The sequence below is a fragment of the Myxocyprinus asiaticus genome, chromosome 1 (genome assembly GCF_019703515.2).
Source record: "Myxocyprinus asiaticus isolate MX2 ecotype Aquarium Trade chromosome 1, UBuf_Myxa_2, whole genome shotgun sequence".
Lineage (NCBI taxonomy): Eukaryota > Metazoa > Chordata > Actinopteri > Cypriniformes > Catostomidae > Myxocyprinus > Myxocyprinus asiaticus.
The window spans coordinates 20,304,011-20,329,650 of record NC_059344.1 but is presented as its reverse complement, the minus strand read 5'-3'; the positions used below and the strand labels follow the sequence as shown (position 1 = coordinate 20,329,650).

The 25,640-nt window shown below is 37.0% G+C and overlaps 3 protein-coding genes across 5 annotated transcripts; 2 read left to right on the top strand and 1 right to left on the bottom strand.

The window, feature by feature from the left end:
• The first annotated feature begins 228 nt into the window (after positions 1 to 228).
• LOC127446947 (UDP-glucuronosyltransferase 2A1-like) lies at positions 229 to 3,668 on the top strand. The gene is made up of 2 exons (XM_051708307.1): positions 229 to 527; positions 1,547 to 3,668. The coding sequence occupies exon 2, from the start codon at positions 1,558 to 1,560 to the stop codon at positions 3,142 to 3,144; it is 1,587 nt and encodes a 528-aa protein (XP_051564267.1). The 5' UTR covers positions 229 to 527; positions 1,547 to 1,557; the 3' UTR covers positions 3,145 to 3,668.
• A 1,766-nt stretch (positions 3,669 to 5,434) lies between these two features.
• LOC127446949 (probable G-protein coupled receptor 132) lies at positions 5,435 to 10,736 on the top strand. 2 transcript variants are annotated; one of them, XM_051708331.1, is made up of 5 exons: positions 5,435 to 5,512; positions 5,640 to 5,746; positions 5,847 to 5,986; positions 6,080 to 6,429; positions 8,083 to 10,736. In XM_051708331.1, exons 2-5 carry the CDS (start codon positions 5,737 to 5,739, stop codon positions 8,432 to 8,434), a joined length of 852 nt encoding a protein of 283 aa, XP_051564291.1. In that variant the 5' UTR covers positions 5,435 to 5,512; positions 5,640 to 5,736; the 3' UTR covers positions 8,435 to 10,736. The 2 variants fall into 2 exon arrangements, with proteins under 2 accessions (XP_051564291.1, XP_051564284.1); XM_051708324.1 differs by having other exon boundaries at positions 5,847 to 6,429.
• Positions 10,737 to 13,434: 2,698 nt separating this feature from the next.
• On the bottom strand, positions 13,435 to 18,321 carry LOC127443092 (cornifelin homolog B-like). 2 transcript variants are annotated; one of them, XM_051701606.1, is made up of 5 exons: positions 18,047 to 18,321; positions 17,610 to 17,655; positions 17,111 to 17,219; positions 16,325 to 16,479; positions 13,435 to 14,202 (listed from the first exon to the last, which is right to left on the bottom strand). In XM_051701606.1, the coding sequence occupies exons 3-5, from the start codon at positions 17,205 to 17,207 to the stop codon at positions 14,080 to 14,082; spliced, it is 375 nt and encodes a 124-aa protein (XP_051557566.1). In that variant the 5' UTR covers positions 17,208 to 17,219; positions 17,610 to 17,655; positions 18,047 to 18,321; the 3' UTR covers positions 13,435 to 14,079. The 2 variants fall into 2 exon arrangements, with proteins under 2 accessions (XP_051557566.1, XP_051557557.1); XM_051701597.1 differs by lacking the exon at positions 18,047 to 18,321 and having other exon boundaries at positions 13,436 to 14,202; positions 17,610 to 17,703.
• Between the last annotated feature and the right edge of the window lie 7,319 nt (positions 18,322 to 25,640).

Below are 25,640 nucleotides of genomic sequence, written 5' to 3'. Positions count from 1 at the left end.
CAACAGTGAGTGTGAGACAAACTCATGTATAAGACAAAACAATCTTTTGGGCAAAGTCTGATTGCTGCCTTTTTGCTTTGCACAAAACAGATTAAAGACCTGTCTATAAAAAAAATGCATTTCCCTTTTCTGGCAAGCAAAAACATGTGTGAGCTGAGTGTTGATAGCCCTCCCTAGTCACTTTCTGTTGCTGTGCCCCAGTTTTGCACAGCGATTCAGTTAACCAAATTCTTCAAATCGATTCCTATTAAGACGAACAAAGAATCAATGAGGACGTGCAGCATTACTCTTCTAGAGTGAGAGCTGATCCAAAACTACAGCCACAACAAACATTTTAGATCTCATGTTACAGAGAACGTGAAAAGGCTTGACGAAGAAATGGATAGCCTTAGCTTGATTCGATGTGTCTTTGACAATGTGGCTTGAAATGGAAACTTGTGTATAAATTTTGGAAAAGCAAAGCTTGTTTTGGCAGTGTTTGGACCAAACAGCTGAAGTGTTGACCGGACAGGCTAAGTCATACAAAGGTAAAGTAAAACTCCTAAAACTTTTAGTTCATCCTGTAATGTTTTTTTTCTTTTTTTTTTCTTTTTTAACAAAAATCAATACTAATGCCAAAAACTTGCCAAAGACCAGATTTTTCCATAATGTTTCTAAGCGATATCATTAAAGACTGTGGGAACATAGCAAGATGTAGTGTTTTTTAACAAAGCGTGTTTTTTTGTCAAGGATTAATAGTGTTTAAGGTCATCTGTTGTGCTGAACAGAAATGTTTAGCTAAAAAAAAACAGTGACAGGGCAGACAGACTGGGAGGGAAACCAAAGGAAAGAGCTGATGGGGACGTGGGTTTAAGGAAGAGAAAAAGTTTCCTAACCATAAGGAACCTGGGCATCAAGATACAGATTTGATGTAGTGAATGGAGAAATAAAAAAAAAAAAAAAACTGTGTATCTCAAAATACAAACAAGTAATTCCAGGAGCAACAAAGACACCTCATAAAAAATAAAAAGATGTAAAAAAAAATCATTTATATTGCTTTAAAAGACTTTTGTTTTCGTTTTTCTTTTTTTTTTTTCTTCTTTTCTCTTGCTCACTGATTTAATATTCTGATGAAAAGTTAGAAGTCATATTTACATGATCAGGGCCATATTTGTTGTGAAAAGAAGTTAAATTAAAAGCACTTTCATATGAGACACATTAAAAGCTCTTGAGTGCTTATTCAGAATTTCAAATGTTGTGAAAATGTGGTCTGGGTTGTAGTTTCTCAAAAGCTGTGCAAGAAATCAGTGCCAGTTGATTTAGAAATAATGTCCTGTAGCTCAGGCTTCAGGAGAACAGTTGCATATTCAAACTCTAACCCTAATGTGAGTACTTTCTGTTTACATTTACATTTAAACATAGAGCATTTGAAATCAGAAAAATGTCTATTGTATATAAGAAATGCCTAAATATATGTTGCAGACAAAAAAACAAAAACAAAACAAAAAAAAAAACCTCAGGCTATAAAATTATAAACAAATTGCACTCTCTATCTTCATTTTTTCAGCTTTCTGAACAATGGGGCTGAGGCCACAACAATTTTCTGCACTAACATGTCTACTCTTTGTGATCTGCTCTTGTCGTGGTGGAAATATCCTGGTGTTCCCTGAGGATGGTAGCCACTGGGTGAACATGCAAGTCATTTTGAGAAAGCTCCATACCTATGGGCACAGTCTTACTGTTATGCGTTCATCGAAAAGTTGGTACATCCAAGAGAACTCTTCCATCTACAGCACAATTACAATCAACCCAAATGAGATAGAAGGTGTTGGTCCCGATTTCTTTATGAAGTTGATTGAGAGGTCATTAGCATTACAGAGGATGTCAGCCTTTTTTCGTTTCTTTGAACAGCAGAAAGATATAGCCAACATTTTAAAGGTATTTCACAATGGAGCACTTCAAATTGTTTCTGCTATATTGGAAGATGCAGCACTTGTTGAATGGTTACGCGAGGCTAAGTTTGACCTGATGCTAACAGACCCCGCCTTTCCTGCTGGAGTCCTGTTAGCCAAATTTCTCCATCTTCCCATGGTATACAATGTACGTTGGCTAAATACAGGGGAAGCTCACATGGCTATTGCTCCATCACCCCCATCCTATGTGCCAATGTATAATTCATTGCTCAGTGACCAAATGAACTTCCTGCAGAGGACAGATAATTTCTTACGGTATCTGGTGAGCCTCCTTCAGGAACAATATGTCATTCTGCCCATTTACAGCAAACTGCTTGAGCGTCACTTCCCACCTGGCACAGATCTACTGTCTATGCAGCAATCTGCTGACATCTGGTTGATGCGAGTGGACTTTGTTTTTGATTTTCCACGCCCCACCATGCCTAATGTGGTCTACATGGGCGGCTTTCAATGTCAACCAGTGCAAGCACTTCTTGTGGAACTTGAAGATTTCATGCAAAGCTCTGGGGAGCATGGAGTAGTGATCATGTCCTTGGGAGCGATGGTTGGTGCACTCCCTACAGAAATCACTGAGGTCATTGCTACTGCCTTTGCTGAGATCCCTCAGAAAGTTGTGTGGAGGTACCACGGCAAGCGACCCTTGTCTTTGGGAAACAACACCTTACTTCTAGAATGGTTCCCTCAGAATGATCTCCTGGGCCATCCAAAGACTCGCATGTTCGTATCTCATGGAGGTACCAATGGTATCTATGAGGCTATTTACCATGGAGTCCCTGTCTTAGCTTTGCCACTTCTCTTTGACCAATTTGACAATGTTCTGCGCCTGCAGGTTCGAGGTGCAGCTCGAGTCCTTCAAATCGCAACACTTACATCACAAGAATTCCTTGAAGCTGTCAAAGAGGTAATTGAGAACACTTTGTATCGAAACAACATCCGGAAACTTTCAGAGCTACACCGTGATCAACCCTTGTCTCCTCTCGATTGTGCCATTTTCTGGATTGAATATGTGATGAGACACAAAGGGGCACCACACCTTCGTTCTGAGGCTACTAATTTGCCTTGGTACTCCTACCACAACATAGATGTGGCGGCATTTCTGCTGAGCATCATGATGATTGCTCTGTGGCCCTCACTATATGTGTGCAAGCTTTTGTGTTGCAGGAAGTCAATAAAAAAGAGTAAGATGGACTGAGCTGAGCTTGAACACAAATTTACTTTCGCACAAAATCACACATTTAAATAAATATGCAAACTTCAAAACTATAATAAAATATAGATAGAGAATGAAGCATTTTTTAGTTTCCACATTATAATGACAAGCACCACAACCAATATTCAATATATTGGCATCAATAAATTGGGTTTTTAGCACATGAATGTAAATACAATGGCAGAATATTTTAGTGTTTAACAATACAGAATGTTATCTTTATATTTTTATAAAACGCAAATGAGGTATCAACAATTACATTTCAAATGTTATGGTTGTGACTACTTTAAACAAATACACATGTATAATGGACCATCTTTGCTCTTTTTTCCTACATTAAATTCTTACAAACATAATGAACTGTACTCATTACTATTTGTAGTGTCTTGACCATCCCCTGTGCACTTGACACATAATATAGAAGCCAGAGAAGTCAATTCCTGGCCCAGCCTCACTTTGTTTCCTCTTCCACTGTGAATGTGTTTTAAATCATAAATAAATGTTTAATCGACAACTGCTTTGCTTGTTTCAGTTCTGATCCACATCCTGGTTCTTTTTAACTGAGGTCATGAATTATTTGCTCCTCTTATTTGGTTACCACATGTTCCCATCTGCACTCTAAGGTTGTCCAATTTTAGGAACCGGCAATATTCCTAGAACACTACATTTCACTACAGAACGCATGCACGCACACGCACACACACACACACACACGCACACACACACACACACACACACACACACACAAACACACACATACACACACACACACACACACACACACACACACACACACACACACACACACACACACACATACCAGTATTGGTGCAGCTATCCTTAAGAGGACTCTCCATAGACATAATGATTTTTATACTGTACAAACTATAGATTCTATCCCCTAACCCTAACCCTACCCCTAAACCTAACCCTCACAAAAAACTTTCTGCATTTTTACATTTTCAATAAAACATAGTTTCGTATGTTTTTTAAGCTATTTAAATTATGGGGACACTAGAAATGTCCTCATAAACCATATTTATAGCATAATACCCTTGTAATTAGCAATCCTCGTAAACCACTTAAACCTGCCCTCACACACACACACACAGGTTTGTTTTACTATATAAGTGAGGACATCTCAGAGATTTCCATTGATTTCATAGCAGGCTAATGATATTTTCTATCCCCTACCCCTAAACCTATCCCTCACAGAAACCTGTGCACATCAGTACATTTAAAGCTAAACATGATTTGGCCGATTTATGGGTATTTTTTATTTTTTTTAACTAGTGAGGACCAACTAAAATGTCATCACTCTTGGGTTTTCAACAAGTTTCTCTACATTAGTGAGAAATTTGGCACTCATAAATATAGTGAAACCTGTACACACGCACGCACGCACGCACGCACGCATGCACGCACGCACAAAAAGTCATAAAATCCTCTCACTTTTAATACCTGGTATGTATTATAAACCATATAATATAATTGTAGGAAATATTGTCAAACGACACCAATAAAAACAGTGTTATCCAGTTTTCTTGAGCAACTACTAGGCTGTGCCATGATGATTCTAATTGCCTGTTTTCTGTTTCTGTTCTCAAGAAACAAAGTAAAAACTACCAAAGCCAGCGATCCAGATGGAAAACAACCACCATTTAAGTGTTTTTTGAGTAAAAATGAATTTCAGGCTCAACTTATGCAGTTGTAACTCAAAGTAGTTAATGACATCAACATAACTAACATCAAACCATCACTTCATGTCATCTACACACTCAGATTTGGCACTGTCAAAAAATGTGACACAATTAAATGTGACACAATTATCGGTACTATAGAGCCACATGCTATTTTGACAGTTTTTACAAATCTATTACTGTAAACATAACATTATCCGCTAAGAAAATGTGTTGATGCGAGGGAAAACACTGGAGACCAGAAATTGGAAACAGGCTTCGATTATGAATCATGGAACACTCCTGTGTTCAGGAAAAAGGTGAATGGGGGGGGGGGGTTGTCACAAGGGACATGGAAATGACTAAAAGTGTGTTACAGCTTGTCTCTCAGTGGCCTTCCTTCTGAAAGAACAACCTGGACTCTCTCATATCTCTCCCTCACATAATGGCCAGCAAGCAGGAGGGTGTTTTTGTTCTGAAGGAGAAAGGCTTCAGGATGTTGCTGCTCCAAAGCAGTAGAAGTAGCTTCCTGCTGGGGGAAATGATCAAAAAGCCAGACAAGCCCCCTGTTATACGGCACAAAACGTTCTACTCTAAATCATAAACACATACACTTCTTACACATGTACAGAAGCTGGAAATGTAGAACATGCTCTCCAGACCTATTTGAGGTGAGTCACCGAGACTATTTCTTTTCCTAATAAATATAGGTATATGTTGTAAGATGATTGTAGTGTAGAGTTTACAGTTAATTTTATATTGGAGCCATGCCATGTACAATTTCTGTGTTCTGCTCAGAGTGTCAGAGGTTATTGGAAAAACAAAGATGACTTGTGAGTGGTGTGAAAAGGTTTAGAGATTCAAATGTCAAAGACAAGTCAAGGCCATAGAAACCATGCATTTCAGTAAGTTACCATCCCTTTGCATTATATATTTCAGATATTGGTAAACAAGTATTTGAACAACCTTTATGTAGTTTGTGTTCGTTTTCTTAATTTTCCCCAGACCTGACCAATGAAAGCTGCCAAATCCCTTTGGCAAATGACAGAGTTGGTCTGACCTTCATCTACAGCCTTGCCTTCTCTCTGGGACTCCCAGCCAACCTGCTCTCCCTTTGGGGACTGTACCAGCTAGGCCTTTCTGGTGTGGGTGGCTGCCAGCTTGTTTATATCCTGAACTTACTGCTTTCAGATCTTCTCCAGCTACTTACCTTGCCTCTTTGGATCCTTTACCTGCAGGGAGACCACCGCTGGCCTTACGGGTCTGTGACATGCCAGTTAGTGGGCTATGCCTTCTACGTTAACCTCTATGCAAGCGTCATCTTTCTTTGTCTCATTGCTCTGGATCGCTGTCTCGCAATTGTGTACCCTCTAAGCAGTCGTGGTGTACGGAAGGTGCGAGTAGCAGCATTCTCTGGTGTTGTAGTCTGGACTTTGATATTCCTTTTCTGTCTGACTGGCCTCTATCCATCCGTGTTTGAGCCCCAGAGAGAACTGTGTCTTGAGCAGTATCCCATAAGCACCAGATATGCTTATTTTAAGATTGCCACAGTCGCTTTAGGGTTTCTGATTCCCTGCTCTATACTAGGGTAAGTAAAAAGCATTTATGGACATGCATGTCTTGGTGGGTGTGTGAGTGTACCTGCTTGATATTTCCGGTAAACTGGTGCCACATACTCAAGCTTCAAAATATCGGTGGTGCCACAGTGTTTTTCAAATGGTAGTACTGTATTTAGAGCAATACTGTAATAGCCATTGTATGTATGGTAGTAGTTTAATATTCACAGATAGTAGGTGTATTCAGCTAAACTCAAAACATACTTTTCGACAGGGCCATTTCTAGCTAGAAACAAATTAAGAGGCCTTTTAGGGGAAGTGGCAATTTGTACCCAAGGGGTGGCATATTTACAGTAATATTGTAAAAACTGTTGTATGAATGGTAGTAGTTTAATATTCACAAATAGTAGTTGTATTTGTCTAAACTTGAGACTAATTTTTTAACTGGGTAGTTTCTAGTTGTAAGTTGTATATGCGACTGTTTTGGGCGATAGCGATTGGCCCATCCAAGATTCAACACCAAAAACATCCATATGATGCATGCGTACATAGATAGACAATTAAAAAATAGCTCAGATGGAATATAAGACCGTATCATCTTTATTCAGTCTGTGAAAGTGTTTAATTGGACTGATTTGCAATACTGCATGAAAGTGAACAAATTAAGGCAGAAGCTGTGTCCCAAATGACACACTATACACTCTGCACTTACAAAATATACTCTGTACTCAGCCATGTAGTGTATGAATTTTTAAAGTGTAATATTGTCCCAAATGTTTATTTTTTGTTTTGTTTTTTTTTACTACACGGAAGCATTCACCGTTTACAGCTGAAGGAAGTGACGTCTCAAGCGCACGTGATGTGTTGCCGCTAGCTTTAGCACGTTAGCTAACCTTGTTCTTAAATAACGTACCTAATCACATAGCTTGTGTTGATGGTGAAGCATTCAACTCACATTTGTAAGGTGCTGTATCCACTGAAGTTTCGCTAGCCGCTACATTCTCCATTATTTACCGCTGTTTTGTCAGACCAGCAGTGCAGCCAGGTAACTCCACCCCTTCCGCTACAGTATGTACAGCAAGCCATGTGCGCTGAGTGCATGAAGTGTCCAACATTCCACACCCCATTTTGACGGTTGAAGAAGTGCAGCATCGGGGTACTTAAAGTACACTTCTTTTTGCTGCTTTTTCACTGTTAACATACAACTCGAATGGCGTAGAACGGTGCAGAATTGTGTGGTTTGGGATGCACCTAGAGATTCAGAACTACATTATTTTTGTATAATAACATTCTAATATTAAATGCAATAGTAACAATAGTATGAAACTGTAAGAATTAATACAATAACAGAATAGCTATGGCATTAAGCCTCTTATTCAAAAGGCATGAGTGTTACCGTGATACTGTAGTGGGTATCATACTGTAAGACATTATTAAGGTATCGTGACAACCCTAGTTTGTCTTTTATCCATGCATACTTTCTAACAACCCGTATTTATTGACACAATAGAAACATGTTGTTTCAGCACAGAGGCCCAAGAATGAATTTACATACCAACAAAATGCCATTGCAAAGATGACAAGCACAGATAAAACGTCTGTCTCTTTAAAGGAATGTAACTATTTAAAAAACAACAACAACAACAAGATCTTTCACCTTTTGACCTTTTTCCTTACTCATTCAGGTACACCTCAGCCCGAATCGGGAGTACTCTACGAAACTCCCCATCTGTCTCTGATCATGAATGCCGCAGAATTGTGGCAACCCTGATCGTCATAACGGTCAACTTCATTGTCATTTTTGGTCCCTATCATCTCGTGGGCGGCTACAGATTTGTCAAGCTTCTTCTCACAGAAAGTGAAAAAGACCAGTGTTCTGTGGAACTTTCCCTCTACCTTTACTATCGGATCTGCTATGGTCTCACCAGCCTCAACACCCTTCTAGACCCTCTTCTTTACATCTTTCTTTGCAATGATGCTCGCCAGGAGCTTCGCAAATCTCTTTTTTGCCCCTGCACGGGTCATAGGGTGCACTAGGGATCACGCGTCGCAACTTTTCCTGAAGGCCTGATCAACCGCAGCGCTAATGTTTAGCTGTCTTGTGCAGATGCTAATCAGAAATGGATTTTTCTATAAAAAATGCATGTTTTTTTTTTTTTTTTTTTTCACACACATGATGTGAAAATGTCTTATCAGATTGAGCTTTGACAAACTGCCTGTCGGCACTGTGATGACATCAGTGGAGTCATTAAGACATGGCTTGTATGAGATATCGGCACATTCACTGGATCACTTACTCTAGGAACTACATGTGCCAGAGCTCTGCCAGCAGCATCTTCAGTTGAGTGTTCAGATTCCCAGGGAGCTAAAGGAGACACAAATCAACATGGAATACATATTTCACCAAATATATACAAATTATGTCATTATTTTCTCACCCTTATGTTGTTCCAAACCCATATAAGTTTCTGACAGGTCACAATATTTGATTTGTGTTTTCTTTACAGGAGCTGATTTCAGTCTGTTCATCATACAAAGTGATTGCATGCGTTCAAATGTCTTTAAATATGATGAATCGCATGGACTACTTTTATGACTCTATTGGGAGCTTTTTTAAGCTTTGAAGTGAGTCACTATAGACTGATTTTTTATTAAACTCAGCAAACGGAACATCTTTTAAAATACGTCCTTTTGTGTTCCACAGAAGAAATAAAGTCATATGGGTTTGGAATGATATGAGGTTGAGTAAATAATTTACATTTTTGGGTGAACTGTTCCTTTTAATATAATTTAATGTTTTGTCAGACCACAGTAAAAATCTGTTCTGCACTCTGTTTACTCTGTTTTGTTTTGATAGAAACAAATGTTTCAACAGTGATAAAAGTGAGAATTAAGAGTATAGACCCCTATACTCTTTTATATAAAAGGATTTATATAAAAGTATAAATCCTGGGCCATGGCTGGTCAGAAATCAGAGCAAAGGTCAACTTGAGTTACAGGATTTCCAAATCAAGGGTAAATCACTTACTGGAGGATATATGCAAAGGTAGGCCAATGCGTGCTGTCAGATCAAAGTTTGATCAGGCAACAGCAACTTTTTTGTTTGGACATTGTAATTGTAACATAGCAAAATATGGACTCCATGTGCCTGCTCTTAGCTTGACCACTAGAGGCCAGTGTGTTCACCTTGGCAAGAAACTGGGAATGTTCTCAAACTCCATTACTGCTTATACAACAATAGATGCTTCAGACAGTAGTATGCTACTTATATTGTTGTCACATGACCTCATTAAATGCATGCTTAATTACACTAGTGGCATGAATTTATCATCTCAGAAATAAAAATGGTCAATTTTAATCCAATTTTGTGAAAAATGCCTAAAAATGTGTAAACCTGCCTAACAATCAATGTTCATATCAGACATTTTGCATTGTACAATAACACACACAGTGTGCTCTTGTTATATCCTGCACATATTGACAAATGTAGTTAGTCATCCAGGTATTCTATACATACAGAAAATTCACATACTGCACATATATGCTTCAGAAATAGTAATAGTATGGTAGTATTCTAAAATATAACTGCACAACTCAAAATAATGCACAACTTTTCAAGGTACATTTTCATCACAAAGGAGAACAAACAAAAATAGTGTCACCAATTACCAACAAGTGGAAGCAATTAAATCACAATAGATGTTTCTGATTGGCTAACAAGCATGTCATGTTTTTTAACACACATTTAAAACTGTGACAACAGCCAGATCATGAAAAGAGAACAATCTCGTTACACATCACAACAGAATCACAATTTACATCTATACAGACCACAAATGCCCAAGAAACTCTTAAACATCAATTCAAGAAATATAACAAATAACAATACATTCAATTTTCACAATTATAAATAACAATTTAAAACATATTGCATAATCCACATGAGCATGATTGCTGCTGTAGGCTATTCTTGCAGCCTCGTGTCTTGGCCGAATCACTGCTGTGCTGATACTGAATACGACAACGATCTTGCTCGTGTCATATATTTAAATCAGTTACAGTCATTTTTTGGTACTCCTTCTGGCTTTTACACCTTGTTGCATTGTGCTTCATATGACAGTTTTTTTCTCCATGTTTTAGCTTGTCTATTTGTTTTATCTCTAAGTGACTTTTTCATTAAAAAGGATACAACAATGTGCCATCAACATCAATTACAAGGCTTTTCAAACTACACATCACAATTACTAAAACACATCATGTTTTCACTGTAGTAACAATAGCTGGTATTGTAACAGAAATTGTATAGTTTTATATGAAATCTATAAGGAGCAATAAAAGACTTTTCACAACTGTAAACTGTGTAGTGTTTAACTACAACTGCGTTTAACTGTGCAGACTATGTTCTTATAACAAATACTAGTTTATTTTTTAGACTAGCTGACCTAGCATATTAATGAGGATGGCCTTAAATGCCACTGTTAAACCATGGAAGAACTATGATAAACTTTTACTAGGGCAAGTACAATGAAAGGAGAGCTTTAAAGTCTGGATCTCCATATTCATTAATTTTAAGTCAGTTTTACTCTGACGGAAATGACATGTAATTTTAGTCAATGAAAATTATATCTACCTGATGATGTGAAAAATTGCACAAAGGGATAAATTGTGAAAAACAAATTTTGCTCAGTGATGTCATACAATGGCAGTTTATGGTGACCACATCTTCAAGCTTCAAAAGGACACAAAAGTATCAGAAGTCTAAAGGCCAATTCACACTGCCCCAACAAACACTTTTGGGTTGTCACTATCGCTGTGGTGGACCTGTTTTTAAGAAAAACAAAACGAGTCGTTGCTTGAATGTCACATTTCGCCAGTGGGCTGCTTGGACTTGCTCTTGTGCAGTCTCATGAACGCATGGAGGAGAGCAATGGTTGGTCAACAGTTTCACTAAATTCTCAACTTCTCAACTTACCTTTATTTATATAGCACTTTATAAATGTTTACGTTATCCAAAGTGCTTCACAACATTTGTTGAACAAACAATAAAAAGGAAGAAAACAACAGAACATCAGAGACATACCTTTACAACAGACTTGATTACAACACAGAATTTCTTCACTCACTTAAAAATGAATTAATTACTCAGACTTAAAAGCTAATTCAAAAAGATAAAACTTCAACTTTGATTTAAAAATCTAAGTTGAAGGGGAGAACCAGATGTGAATAGGGAGATCATTCCATAACTTGGGGGCAACCACTGTTACACCTGCAGCGTCTGCTACCTCTCCAGAACGCCGCCAGAGGTCTCCATCTCTGGAATTCTAGCTTTCCCTTCACGAACTACATTTCCCATAATCCCCCGCTCAGACTGATTACTCACTCACCTGTTTCATATTATCCCAGACTATTTAAATTCTCTGTTTAAAAGTCTTGTTCTGCCTATTCTGAGTGTTAATACCATTCCTGTTCTTCCTGTGTTTTTTGACTTCTGCCTGCTTATCATATTTCCCTGCCTGCTTGCCATATTTCCCGGCCTGCTTGCGAGTTTTTGGACCTTTTGCCTGTTTATTGGATTACCCCTCTGTCTCTCGGATTTACTTGGTTTCTTGGACTGTCTCCTGTGTACCGGACCCTTGCCTGTTTTGTCATTTATCCTTTTATTTGCTACTTTATTGTACTGTTCATATGTTTATTAAACTGCACATGGATCTTAACACAACTGCCCCGGCATCTTCGCTACAACCACAGAAAAGGCTCCTTTAGATTTCTGTATAGATCTTGGAACTGCTACCAGCATTTGGTTGCATGATCTCAATAGCCTAGAGGAATTTTAGGGCCTAAGAAGGGCATTGATGTACTGTGGAGATTGGCCATGTAGTGCTTAAAAACAAACAATACAATTTAAAAGTCGACTCTGTACTTAACTGGCAACCAGTGAAGGGAAGACAAGATGGGAGTAATATGTTCTCTTTTCCTAGTGCCAGTCAATAACCTGGTTGCCGTATTCTGCACAAGTTGTAGACGGGATAACTGCTTATGACCAATTCCCAAGTAGAGGGAATTACAGTAGTCGAGGTGGGATGAAATAAAAGCATGAATTATTACCTCCAGATCTTTAAATCCAAGAAAAGTCTTTAGTTTAGAAATAACTCTAAGATGATAGTAGCTGCTTTTAACTATAGAATTGATCTGCTTATTTAAAGTAAGAGCTGAATCTAGTATTACACTAAGATTGATCACATTGTCCTTTACACTAATCGCTAGTGGTGCAAGTGTATAGGCTAACGCTTCTTTAGATTTAGATGGGCCAAAAATAACTTCTGATTTATTGTCGTTTAACCGAAGAAGTTATTAGATAGCCAACACTTAACATCCTTCAAACAATTCATGAGCGACGTTAGCGACTGACTGTCTCCCATTTTTAGTGGGAAGTAAAGTTGTGTGTCGTCGGTGTACAAATGATGAGAAATTCCATGTTGGCGGCAGATAGATCCTACAGGGCGCACATATAATGGTGAGAATAATATGGGGCCCAGTACAGAGCCTTGAGGAAGACCATATTTTAAAGGAGCTGAAAATGATGCTGAATTTCCAATTTTAACAGAAAATGTTTTATCTGCTAAATAAGACTTAAACCATTTTAGCGCAGTCCCTTGAATGCCAACCTCACACTTCAACCGATCCAAAAGGAAAGCATGGTCAGTAGTGTCAAAGGCAGCACTAAGGTCTAACATAATTAAAATAGCAGAGAGACCGGAGTCGACGGCTAATAAGCTATCATTAAAACTTTCAAAAGAGCAGACTCTGTGCTGTGATGAGCTCTAAATCCCGACTGGAATCTGTCCAAAATATCATTCTCTACTAAAAATGAAGAAAGCTGAGACAAAACAACTTTCTCTATAATATACATTAGATTTTGGTTTGTTTCTCACCGAACCTTATTGTATGCTTTCATTACAGTCATGAGTCTCATGGAATAATTTATTAGATTTCTGAATTATAATTTTGCATACTTTTGAAGCTTGAATATGTGATCACCATAAACTGCCATTGTATAATATCATTGAGCACAACGTTTTTTCACAATTTCTCCCTTTGTGTTAAGAAAAATAAGTCATATGGGATTATAACAACACAGGGATGAGTAAACAATTCTTTTTTGGGTGAACAAACGCTTTTAAGATGGTAGGCCTGCAAATACAAATAATGCATGTGTTGTTAAATCAGCTCATGTCATCAAAATCTCACTCCAACTAGGAAGCCAAAGTTGGCAAACCTGATTAAGTGCTATACCCTCTGCAAAACCAAGCACTTGTAAATTGTTGCCATCCTCCCATGTTATTGCTCAAGTAAGCACAACATTATGATTTATATAGCTCTTTTACTCTGTAGTTTTCAAAAAGCAGCTGTACAAAGTTTAAGGCTAAAAAACCCAATAAGCACAGGGCAACATACTGATACTCTCGTGTAAATAATGTTAATGCATATTTTATGGCGAATGGTAGAAAGTTTTACACAGAAATAATTTTTAAACTAGTGTAAACACACCAGATGTCCATCAAACTGTTTTTGTTAAAAGGCACACATACATACAATAGGTTTAGATCTAAGAATGACAATCATTTAAGGTGTAGTACTTTGTGACTGAAACAAAATAATGTGGAAGTTGTTCATCTTGAACTTTATTTTGCTTGATTTCTGGCAAGTGTGACAGTTTGTTCACGGGTGTCCATTTCTCGAGACATCTGACACCAGACACAGGGACCACAGAAGAAGGAATAAATGCAGTCATTACAGATAGTACCCTAGAAAGAGAGAGAGAGAGTGAGAGAAAGTTTTATCTACAAATATAATATCACCTTGTTCTTTGAAAGTTGATCACTTGTGAGAAAGTGAAGCAATGATGCAATGATCCACTTGGCAGTTTAACCAAAAAAATACTGTATTTATGGCAGCTGCAAGGACAAAAAAAAAAAAAAAAAAAACTTGTGGTGCACAGACCAAAACTGTGACATTTGGAAGCTCATTAATGTGGAGATTCAAAGTGCCAGCCTTCACCATAGATGCCCATCTTTCCATTGAAACCATCAACATTTAATGATTTCCATATATGAAATAATAAGAAATATATAGAGACTATCCACACAAAATCCAACATCTTAAACTCTGTGGGGAGGCGCTAAATGACAAGCCGTTTTATCACTTAAAACACTGAAGTTCCTGGATGCAGAAGGTAGGCATAGAATCTGAACTTTTCAGGGAACCCCATCACTTTTGCGTTTAGTTACATAAAATAACAAAATAAGGCCTGAAAACATTTGTGTTGCAAATTGGCCCCACCTAGAGGTTACGTTGTAAAATTTTTAAAATGAATATGATAGTCCTTCACATAGCACTTAAATAGACAAATGAAAGCTCTTATTCACTGGAAGGTGACTGTACAGTTTATTTTGTTGTCATAATGCCACAGTTTGAATTATTTTCAAAAATATCACAAAGAGGGGGGCCTGGGTAGCTCAGTGGTAAAGACACTGGCTACCACCCGTGGAGTTCACTAGTTCACTAGTTCGCTAGTTCAAATCCCAGGGTGGTGACTCCAGCCAGGTCTCCTAAGCAACCAAATTGGCCCAGTTGCTAGGGAGGGTAGAGTCACATGGGGTAACCTCCTCATGTTCGCTATAATGTGGTTTGTTCATGGTGGGGCATGTGGTGAGTTGAGCATGGCTGCCACAGTGGATGGTGTGAAGCCTCCACACATGCTATGTCTCTGTGGCAATGTGCTCAACAAGCCACATGATAAGATGCACAGGTTGACAATCTCAGACACAGAGGCAGCTGGGATTCATCCTCTGCCACCTAGACTGAGGCAAATCACTATGCAACCACACAGTGGGCATTCCAAATTGGGAGAAAAAGGGGAAAAATCCACACAAAAATTGTTTTTTTAAATATCACAAAGAGAAATTTTATTTTGGTAAGGCATAAAATGTATCAATCTCTTTTCTGTGCTGTCCACTGATCTGTAAGCCCGAAATAGCCTCAAACATGATATAAAATCTTACCTTGGGTTGTTAGATTTAAAATGAAAGAAATTACTTGTTTACTTGTTTTTTGGCTTGCTTGGGTGAATAATCCAATGTTGTGTCAACATTTTTTAGAAGAAAATATGAAGTCTGGTAGAAAAAGTATAAGAAACAAATCATCAGCAAACTAGGTTCCCATCTATAGAGGATGAAATGTCACACATTGTTGTAAAGCTGGGATTCTCTGCTTTCCAATGACACCTAGACACCTGGACTTATAGACATCTCAGAAGCCAAGATATTTAACAAAACATTGTAGAAGCTCTCAGCACTTCAAAAAAAGACATGTTGTCTATGGGTGAGGGCTAAAACACGTTAGAGCACCACCTACATTTCAGATCAGTATAATGGGATGGAAGGTGATAGAGGAACAAATTCTTTTTTCTAGTACTTGCTGTCATCCATTGAAATAAAATCAGACTTTTTGCTTGAAAATAGACGACACAGAACTTTAGAATGTTTTTTTTATTTTTTTTTTTATGTTTGTCATAAAATTGTAAACATATACGATGTTATTTATAAATTATTACAATCATTTTTTAAACCATAGGGAGTTAATTACACAATTTTTATGAAATTAGTCCACTGTATGTGTGAACAGGGGGCGTTTAAATTTGAGTGTGAAAAATTTCAGGAGGCAGCCCAAAAATCCTGCAGAGTAACTTTGAAGTCATTTTTCTCAGTTTCGGCATTGGCATAATTACTGCATTTTGCCTTTGTATGCAAGAGTAAATATATAATTTATCATGGAGATGTTCCATGTACCAGCCAACTAAAATGTAGCCCTCTTATATGGTACTCCTTAGAGAGAACACCCTTTAAAAACACAAAGACTTGTTCAAACCTGGATTCCATAACGACTGCGAGCTGATACCCTCATGGACAATGTTATTGGGGGGATGAAACCAAATCCATTGAGCAGAGGCAAACACAAACACTCGCCATAATTCCGAGCCGTCACACAAGCAAAACAGGGAAAGCACCAGAATGAAAAGCAACCTATAGATAATAAAACTACTGTTAATAATACAAATGAAGCATTAACACTTTAGAATACATTAGTTAACATGAACTAACAATGAACAATACTTTTCCAGCATTTATTAATCGTGGTTAATGTTAATTTCAACACATACTAATACATTTTAAAATCAAAAGTTGTATTTGTTTACATTAGTTAATGCACTATGATCTAACATGAGCTAACAATGAACAATTGTATTTTATTCACTAACATTAAAAATGAATAAATGTTATACAAATATTTTGTTACTGTTTGTTCATGATACCTAATGCATTAATAATGTTAACGAATTGAATCATATTACAAAGTGCTACCAACGAAACATGGTGGTGTGAAAGTGTCTGAAATTCTTTGTTGCAAGCAGTATTCAAATATCTTCCCATCACAGGCCCTGTTTATAATCATTTAGCAATGAAGTGCACTGACAGAATTTTGGCACTGGTCTGTAGCCTTTATACACACATGTCAATTATGTAAAATAAACCTTGCTATAATGATGTTGCAGTCTTAAACAATACTGATGCATAGTCACAAAGTTACAATCTCCAAATAGTTTCATACACCCTCACAGACACACCAAAATACACAAAGCAGAGAGAGACTCACAGCTTTTCATATCATCACAGCAGTCACAGATTCCAGAACTCCATTGGTTGGAGGTGTGTTTCATGACAAAGGGCATGGGCTGCTGTTGAAAGGCCATCCTGTTGATATACTTCAAGAGATATGCACACACACACACACATGCAGATACCCACAGAATGATAAACAGGTAAATATGACATAGCAAGTCATATCCATAATTATTATTATTTATTTTTTTTACCTTGTTATTGAAAGCAGTTGACTGCCCACAAATCAAACTTTGAATTTGCTCATACAAAAGAAAATCTGACTAATCAATCTTATCTTAAACTTAATTTTTAAAGACTACATAAAATATAAAACTAGTTTCCAACAAGTTGAAATATGTTTAAGCTTATCTGAATCTTTGCCTTCTTTTAACACTGTCATTTTTTTTCTCTTTTGCTCGTTTTATTTCAGTAAAAGAATACTTGTCAACCATAAGCAAATCAAATTCAATAATCTGAACAACTGCTCTTACCTTAGTGTGAGACTGGAGAGGACAGGCAGTCTTGTGTTCAGTCACACTAAAAGAGACAAAATGATGGAGATGAACTGTTAAGACATGCACACACAAAGACACAAGTAGGTGTACAACAAAAGTCACTGGTCAAGCTAGTTTTGTTCTCAGGAAGATACCGCCCACTGTCCATATTGTGTATAAACTTTCATGTCATTCAAATTAATGCACTTAGTTTGAAAGTATTCTTATAAATGAGTATACAGAATTGTTTTTTTTATTTTTTATTTTTTATTTTTTCCAAACCATCTGATGGATTTGTAACCCTTTATAAAGTTGGACATTGCCATGGGAAAAGCTGTCATCAATTGAATTAGCATAATTCAAGATAATAACTTAATTCAGCCTCTAAAATGCAAATTCACCCAAAAATGAAAATTCTCTTATTATTTACTCACCCTCACGATGTCCCAGGTGTGCATGACTTTCTTCCTTCACCAGAACACATTTGAAGAAAAATAGAAAAATATTTTAGCTCAGTAGGTCCTTAAAATGCAAGTGAATGGAGATTTCTCTTTTGAAGCTTCAAAAATCACAGACAGTCAGCATAAACGTCATCGATATGATTCCAGTGGTTAAATGAATGTCTTCTAAAGCGACACGAACACTTTTGGTGCAAAAAAGGACAATATTTAAGCACTTTTTAACTATAACCCAACCTGAGGTTAAGCTTCATGAGAGGGTGAAGTCTAAACGGTCTCTCGTGTGATGTATTCGCGTTGCCATGATACTGATGTAATCTCACGTTCTCCACTCGGTTGAGACATCCAGGATAAGCACACAAACACACCATTGTGAGAAAAGAAACAGATCTAAACCAAGATACAGATCTAAACCAAAACCAACCAAGCAACTGTAAAACGTTCCTCCTTCACTTGTAAACAGCACTGCTCTTTCGGCTGTGACACGCGTGTGTCAGTTCAAATGCCAATGTGAGTACGTCACACACGCGCACCGCTGCAGAAGGAAAGCATGATTTAAAATAATAAAGAAAAGGACTTAAATATTTTTTTATTTTCACACCAAAAGCAATCGTATCACTTTAGAAGACATTAATTTAAATGCTGGAGTCGTATCGATGACGTTTGGTGCTTCAAAGGAGAAATCTCCATTCTATTTTTAGGACCTAATGAGCTGAGATATTTTTCTGTTTTTCTTCAAATGTGTTCTGGTGAAGAAAGAAAGTCATACACACCTGGGACATCATGAGGGTGAGTAAATAATTGGAGAATTTTCATTTTTGGGTGAACTATCCCTTTAAGTCTGTTTTTATTCACCTAGTACTGAGTCTGAGAACTAATGTTTAAAGAAATTATACACAGACACACACACACACACACACACACACACACACACACATATACATATATATATATATATATATATATATATATATATATATATATATATATATATATATATATATATATATATATATATACATTTTATATATATATAAATGTTTAGAAAAATATTAACAAGCAAGAGCACATCCTCAAACAGCTGTCAGCAAATTATTTTATTATTAATAAATTTGTTTTAATGACATATTGTTTATAATTATACACATAGCCAGACTTTTGTTTTGAAAATTACTTATGATAATAATGGCTGTCAGATTGTGTGTTTTTGTCTGATACCAAATCTCTATAATCTGCCTGTATTATTAGATCTTTCAATCAACCCAACCTCTTGAATACACAAAAAACCCTGAAAAACTACATTCCTGTAATCTGAATAAGCGTAATAGAAGAAAAAAAAGATAACTCTTTTGTTCATCACTAAGCATGAACCTTGCTCGATCAAGAATGGCAACATTTTGGTTTCACTAGTGTTCGCTAGCATTCATTAACTGCAACTAAATACACAGGTTTGGGGGTTTTGTTTGGGGTATGCAGATGTAAGGAAATGAGAACGCTTGAGGCAATGCACTCAATAAACAGTATTGTATAATACAATACAGTGTTTCTAAATCCTGGCCCTGGAGGATCCCAGCATTTTTGGAGGTTTCCCAATCAGACACCCTCATTTTAGGTTTTGAAGTCTCTACTAATGAGCTAATGAGTAGAATCAAGCGTGTCAGATAAGAGAGACAAACAAAAATATGCAGTGCTGGGGTCCTCCAGAAACACAGATATAATATACATAACTTGATAGACCAGTTATTAGCCCCCACACCTCACTTCTGGGGGTGAGGTAGGGTGGAGGCTTCCCCCTCGGTCGTTTTCACCTTCGCTGGGGTGGGTTTCCCTCAGTTGGTTTCGCCTTTTCCATGTCCTCGGTCATTTTCGCCTTCCGAGTATGGGGGTGGGTCCCCTTTGACGTTTTCAGTGTCCGTCAGGCCCGCGGCCTTTTGAAACTTTCACTTAAAACCCCCTCTAACTCCGGGCCCTAGTGTAGCTGTACACCCTGCACTGCCTGTAGTTAGTTATGCCCCTAGTCTACTGCAAAAAAACTGTCAGTTTATGGGAAACAAACAACAATTTCACCTATATTTAGCAGTGGGCCTATCTTCCCCTTAAAGTCTGTTTCAACATTTCTCAAAACAAGTCTCAAAACAGCTGGTTTTACACATTTCTTTGTTTGGAGATAAAGACCTCAACATCGACATTTTGTGTGTGTGTGTGTGTGTGTGTGTGTTTATTTGTCATAACCTTGAGTATGTTACTTCATCTGTCTCTCAGCTGTCATAAGCCTTAATGCTGAAGCAGTTAGTTTAACTGTATTTCCCAGCTGTAGTAGTATAGTAGTAATACGAGTGATCATGGAGTGAGAGACAATGCCGAAGACTTCAAAGAAACTACTCACTGACTGACAGCGCTGACTCAACTCAGCTGGCTCATAACACATAAAAATGGTCTTTTGTCACTACTTGCTGGCTAAAATCTTTAATGTCACAGTTAATAAATGAAAATCCCCCAAATTGGCTGCTCTTTTACACATCTGGGCTACTCTTTCACTTTCAAATATGGGTGATACAAACAGTAAAGCATCCAACCGCTGCTGTTCTGAGACATCATCATTCTTGGAGCGTCTCTTGTCCAATCAGATCATATGATACAATACTGCTTTACATGGCTATGTTGTTTAGGTTGGTAACATGTTATAGATGGTTTGCTCACATAAAGATTCCTATGAAAGACTACTACTACTCATAACTGTGATTAATATCTTTAGTCATTGTTAAAGCTTATTTGATCTTTATAAACAATATTGGCTAGATGCACTTCAAGAAGGGCAGCAATACTGTAATCTGACATTCATCTGCTGAACCCTGCTGGAAAATCCAGCTAAAACTATCTTAAGATGGTAACTATGTTTTAGAACATGGTAGCTAGCTGGTTTCTAGCTGGTCCATGTTGGTCAAATGTGGAAATGTCACATGTGCATCAACACAGATTACAGCAATATGCTACTTGTTAACAATAGAATGTGTTTTCTTACAACCTACCTATCCAACCTTTCCTGTCCTCATGTTGTATAGTTATAGTTAATTTTAAGAAACTCACTAGAAGTTGGATCATTTTAAGACCACACTATTCATATAAAATTTATTGCTAAGGTCAAGCTAACAATAATGACAATCATAGAATAAGAATACAGACAGCAGAGTTTATGATGTATTTTATGATGCTTAATGTGCTAATATTGTTAAAGTGCACACTGGTGTACTGTAAGTGTTCTCAGTTTTGTTTATGTAATGCTGATATGGCAATTGTCTTGGACTTAGTGGGTGGAGCATCACACAAAGGTTTTCAGTTACCGATGCCATTGTAGGAATGCACTAAAAATTCTGTAAAGGGTCATTCCTGTAATGCAGTAACTTTTGAGCTCTGTAACATTTAAAAATGAATATGCCTGTGTTTTAATTTTAAGGACATATTTCTATAAAAGGGTATACCAGACTTTCAGAAATATGCTTTTGTCAAGCACTTAATTAGGCACTTTATTAATTATAACTTGTTTATTTACACAATTGCAAGAAAACTAAGAGGATCTTTTGGAAGTTGGAAGGATGGAAGTTTTGAAGTGAGACAAACCAACCAAGAGTACAAAACATTACATATTTCATAAAATGTATTGGTAGTACTTGCTCATTTTTGTGTTGTTGTTTTGGAGGATTATTACCAATATGATATCCACATATTTAATAATTGCACCCTATTTTTGCATATACATGTTCACAGTAATCACACTTAAGTAGATAAGATGCACATCGTCTAGATACACCAGTGGTGTGTAATGGATTTGAGAGAAGAAAGAGGAAGAGGAAGAGTTGGCATCGGCCCGCACAGCTGTCCGTCTTTTAATCTCACAGGAGATCTGACACCAGGACAGTGTATAGCAGCAGCAGCCATAAAAGAGTGTCAATCAGCTACATCTAGTGATGTAATCAAATACTACTTATTTACCTGCAGGTGCTTTGACAAAGGATTTTTATGTCTTGAAAGGATAGTTTACCTAAAATGAAAATTCTGTGATCATTTGCTCACCAGATGTTAGGCAAAATGTTCACTTCATAGCATCTTTTTTCCATTGAATGAAAGTGAATGGTGACTGAGGCTAACATTCTGCTTAACATTTCTTTTTGTGGAAGAGAGAAACAGTTTTGGAAGAACATGAGGGTGAGTAAATGTTGACAGAATTTTCATTTTCGGATTAACTATCCCTTTAAATTTCCTAGATACTGTATGGAAAATTTTCTTGTCACACATTCTCTTTGTCTTTCTTGTGTTGGAAAACTGTTTTCACGGTACTGAACACTATATTTTGGCATCACTGTGGAAAAAAATACAAATTAAATAGATTTCTACTATACTGTATGCTGCCATTATTGCTTTTTGTACCAGCTGTACCTATTGTACACATGGACTAAAGGGTTTCCTCTTTTCTAAACCTTTTCATTTATAGCACAAATAGAAAGAGACATTAGAGGGCATTGGCTGTTCCAGGTACTTTATCTCCAAAATATCTATAAAATAATAATAATAATAATAATAATAATAATAATAATAATAATAATAATAATAATTTCAGGGATCCAAACTCCTCACCTTTCGGAAACCATAATCGGTCAATTTTGTGATTGTGAAGAGCAATGATTAATGTGCAAAAGTGAGTGATATTTATACACGTTAAGGGTCTTTCACACGACTCGCGTCAACGCTGCAGAATACATTGAAGTCTATGAAGTGACGCCACTTTACACCAAAGCGTTTTTCACACACACGTTTTTGCTTCACCAATAATGTCTTTGAGAGAGCAAAGCAACAAGAAATATTTAAAAACTGTCCAAATTTGTGAAGAGACATTGAATGTTTGATAAATTCTTTTTTTTAAATATTACCTTATTGTTTACGAATATCAGAGACCCCAGTTATTGAACTAATTTAAATTCACCAAGAAAACGCTTAGACCTCAAGTCCTTCTATTACTTTCTGCTATCAAAGCAACTGCAAGCTTTTTTCTCTCTCTTCCAAATACACGTTTTCAATGTTTATTGTGTACACCTCCCGCTTTTGTACGTGGCCCCTCTGTGACGCTTTCTGCAACTCTTGTCATGTGGAGGGCAATGCGGCGCTTGACGCTGGCATTGAACGGAGCGTTGACACCTCGACTCAACTCATGTGAAATGCACTTTACAATGATGAAAGAACATTACTGAAACTCAAAATTATTATTATTAGACTATTATTGTGGTCTTTTCTGATAAAAGCCATGCTCAGCAGTTTAAATAGGCTACTGTAGGAAAATGATACCATAGATCTGCTTTGTGTTTATCATTTTTATACTGAAGTTAGTAGATTTGTAGCCATGCAAGTTTTAATAAAGGAGAAGGTAAGGACCTTATTGAAACTCACTATTATTAAACTATTATTGTTGTCTCTTTGGATGAAAAATAATGCTCAGACTGAAGGAAGACTATAGATCTGCTTTCTTCTTTTAATGCATAAACTTTATAAACTCTCTTGGTAGATTTCGGTCATGAACGACTCAAAATGATTCACTGACTCACTCATAGCACATAAGACGCTCATTTGTCGCCAGGTAGTGACATTTCCAGAAGGGGTCACTGAACTAATCAGTTAATAAAATTGAACAAATTTGTGAAACAGAAGCAAGCCTCACCAAAATACTCTTTGTTTTTCAGTGAATTTTGCACAATTGTAAACTTGAATAAACTTGAATCATTAAAATAGCTGGAATTGGTGCTTTTAGCTTATTCTTAAAAAAAAAAAAAAAAAAATATCCCCAGAAAATGTCGTGGACCAGTGATTTTCTTACCTTTTTCGCCCCTCATGAGTTTGCATCCCTGTAATTTGTTGTGGCATTGCAAGAACAAATCTACAAATTAGAAAGAAGCAAATTTGTTGTTTTTTCATTACCCATTTAGCGCTCTTGCCACCTGTGACCTCACACAGCGTAGCCTACCTATGTGATGTTTTTTTTTTTTTGCATAGCTGAATTTCAAACATTACAAGTAAACACGCTACTAAGATGGACAGAAAACATGGACAAGTTCTTGAAAAGGAAAAATATTGACGATGGTTAGCCTATGTGGGATAGTGGTGTGCCGTAGACTTTGTTTAGTCGTAAAAAGTGTGCCATGGCAGAACATTTTTTAGGAAACACTGGGTTAAGGTAAGGGCTTTGCCACTGGACTTGATAGAAATTCATTTCTGTTTTTCTTGCCATAGCCCATTAAATCTGCCATCTCACGACCTCATGAGTATTTTAAAAGCAAATCCAATTTACATTAAAATATTGAATTGAATCAGTGACCCAGACTTTCTGTTATGACCAAACTCTTTCTTTCTACACCAAATTGATTTCTCACTTTGCACATTTTCTTGTGGACTCTGTAAGGTATGATATTCCAGAGTGTCCTGGTGCATTGGTTTGTGTTGTGGGTGTTTGTTTTCTAAAGTGCATAGATTAACTTTCAGTTAGCGTGGTGCTGAGAAAAGATGCTATCAGAGGAAATTCGAATAGCCTTGGAAGAGGTTCATATGGGTGGAATGTAAGTGTATGTGTGGGCACTTGTTTATGTGTGTGGATGTACGAGTGTGACTGCGTGGGTATTTTCATGATTGAATAACTGTTGTAAGTCTTTAGTAAAATGATTAATAATTAAATAATGCTTAGATAACGGGGACTTTGAAAATGTCTGATACTAATGTAGTAATACTGTTATAGCTAATAAATATGAATGCAGCTGATTAAATGAATGGATCATTTGATGATTCCTGTTTTAATTGTCACAGTATTTAGAGATCCTTTACAAAAAATCTAAACATGCTGCAAATTTGCCTCAAATTTGCAGTATCACACAAGCAGCAGTGCTGTATGGCCCTATATCAGCACAGTTATGATTACCTGCATCACTTAGCCTGTGGCCGAATCACAGCCGTGCTGATTTAGGGCCATACAGCACGATTGCGAGTATGATGCTTTTATACAACAGTTCAACGAACAAGAACTTGTGCATGGAAATACTTTCTTACGCCATGGATCAGGATCTGCCGTTGCTAGTTCAAAATATGTGCACAAGCCTCCATTACTAATTCCAAAACATACTTTTGGCTGTTTCTAACAAGTTATTGGAGAAACAAAAATATGTGTGAGTGTTTTAGAGAGAGGGATATTGAATGTGTGTGATTGCCTGCGTCTTTTGTGACTCCCAAGCAGAGATGAACATTAAAGCTAGAGATGTTTAACTGTATTCCTCAGCTGTAGTGTAGTGTAAGTCAGGTTGCTGAAACTAATGGAATTTTGGTCAAACACATCCTATTTTCTCTGTGTAAAAATCAGGGGGGCAGGAATTAGCTGGTTAGCAGGTCCCTGTTAGCCCCTGCTGGTAGATGCAGGAAGTATCAATTTCCCCATTGACAGCCATTCATAAACAACCATGTATTCTGACAAAAAATTTTTTTTTTTTTTTACAAGAATTATTTTTATTTTTTTAGTGGGCTGCTAAAAGTATAACATTTA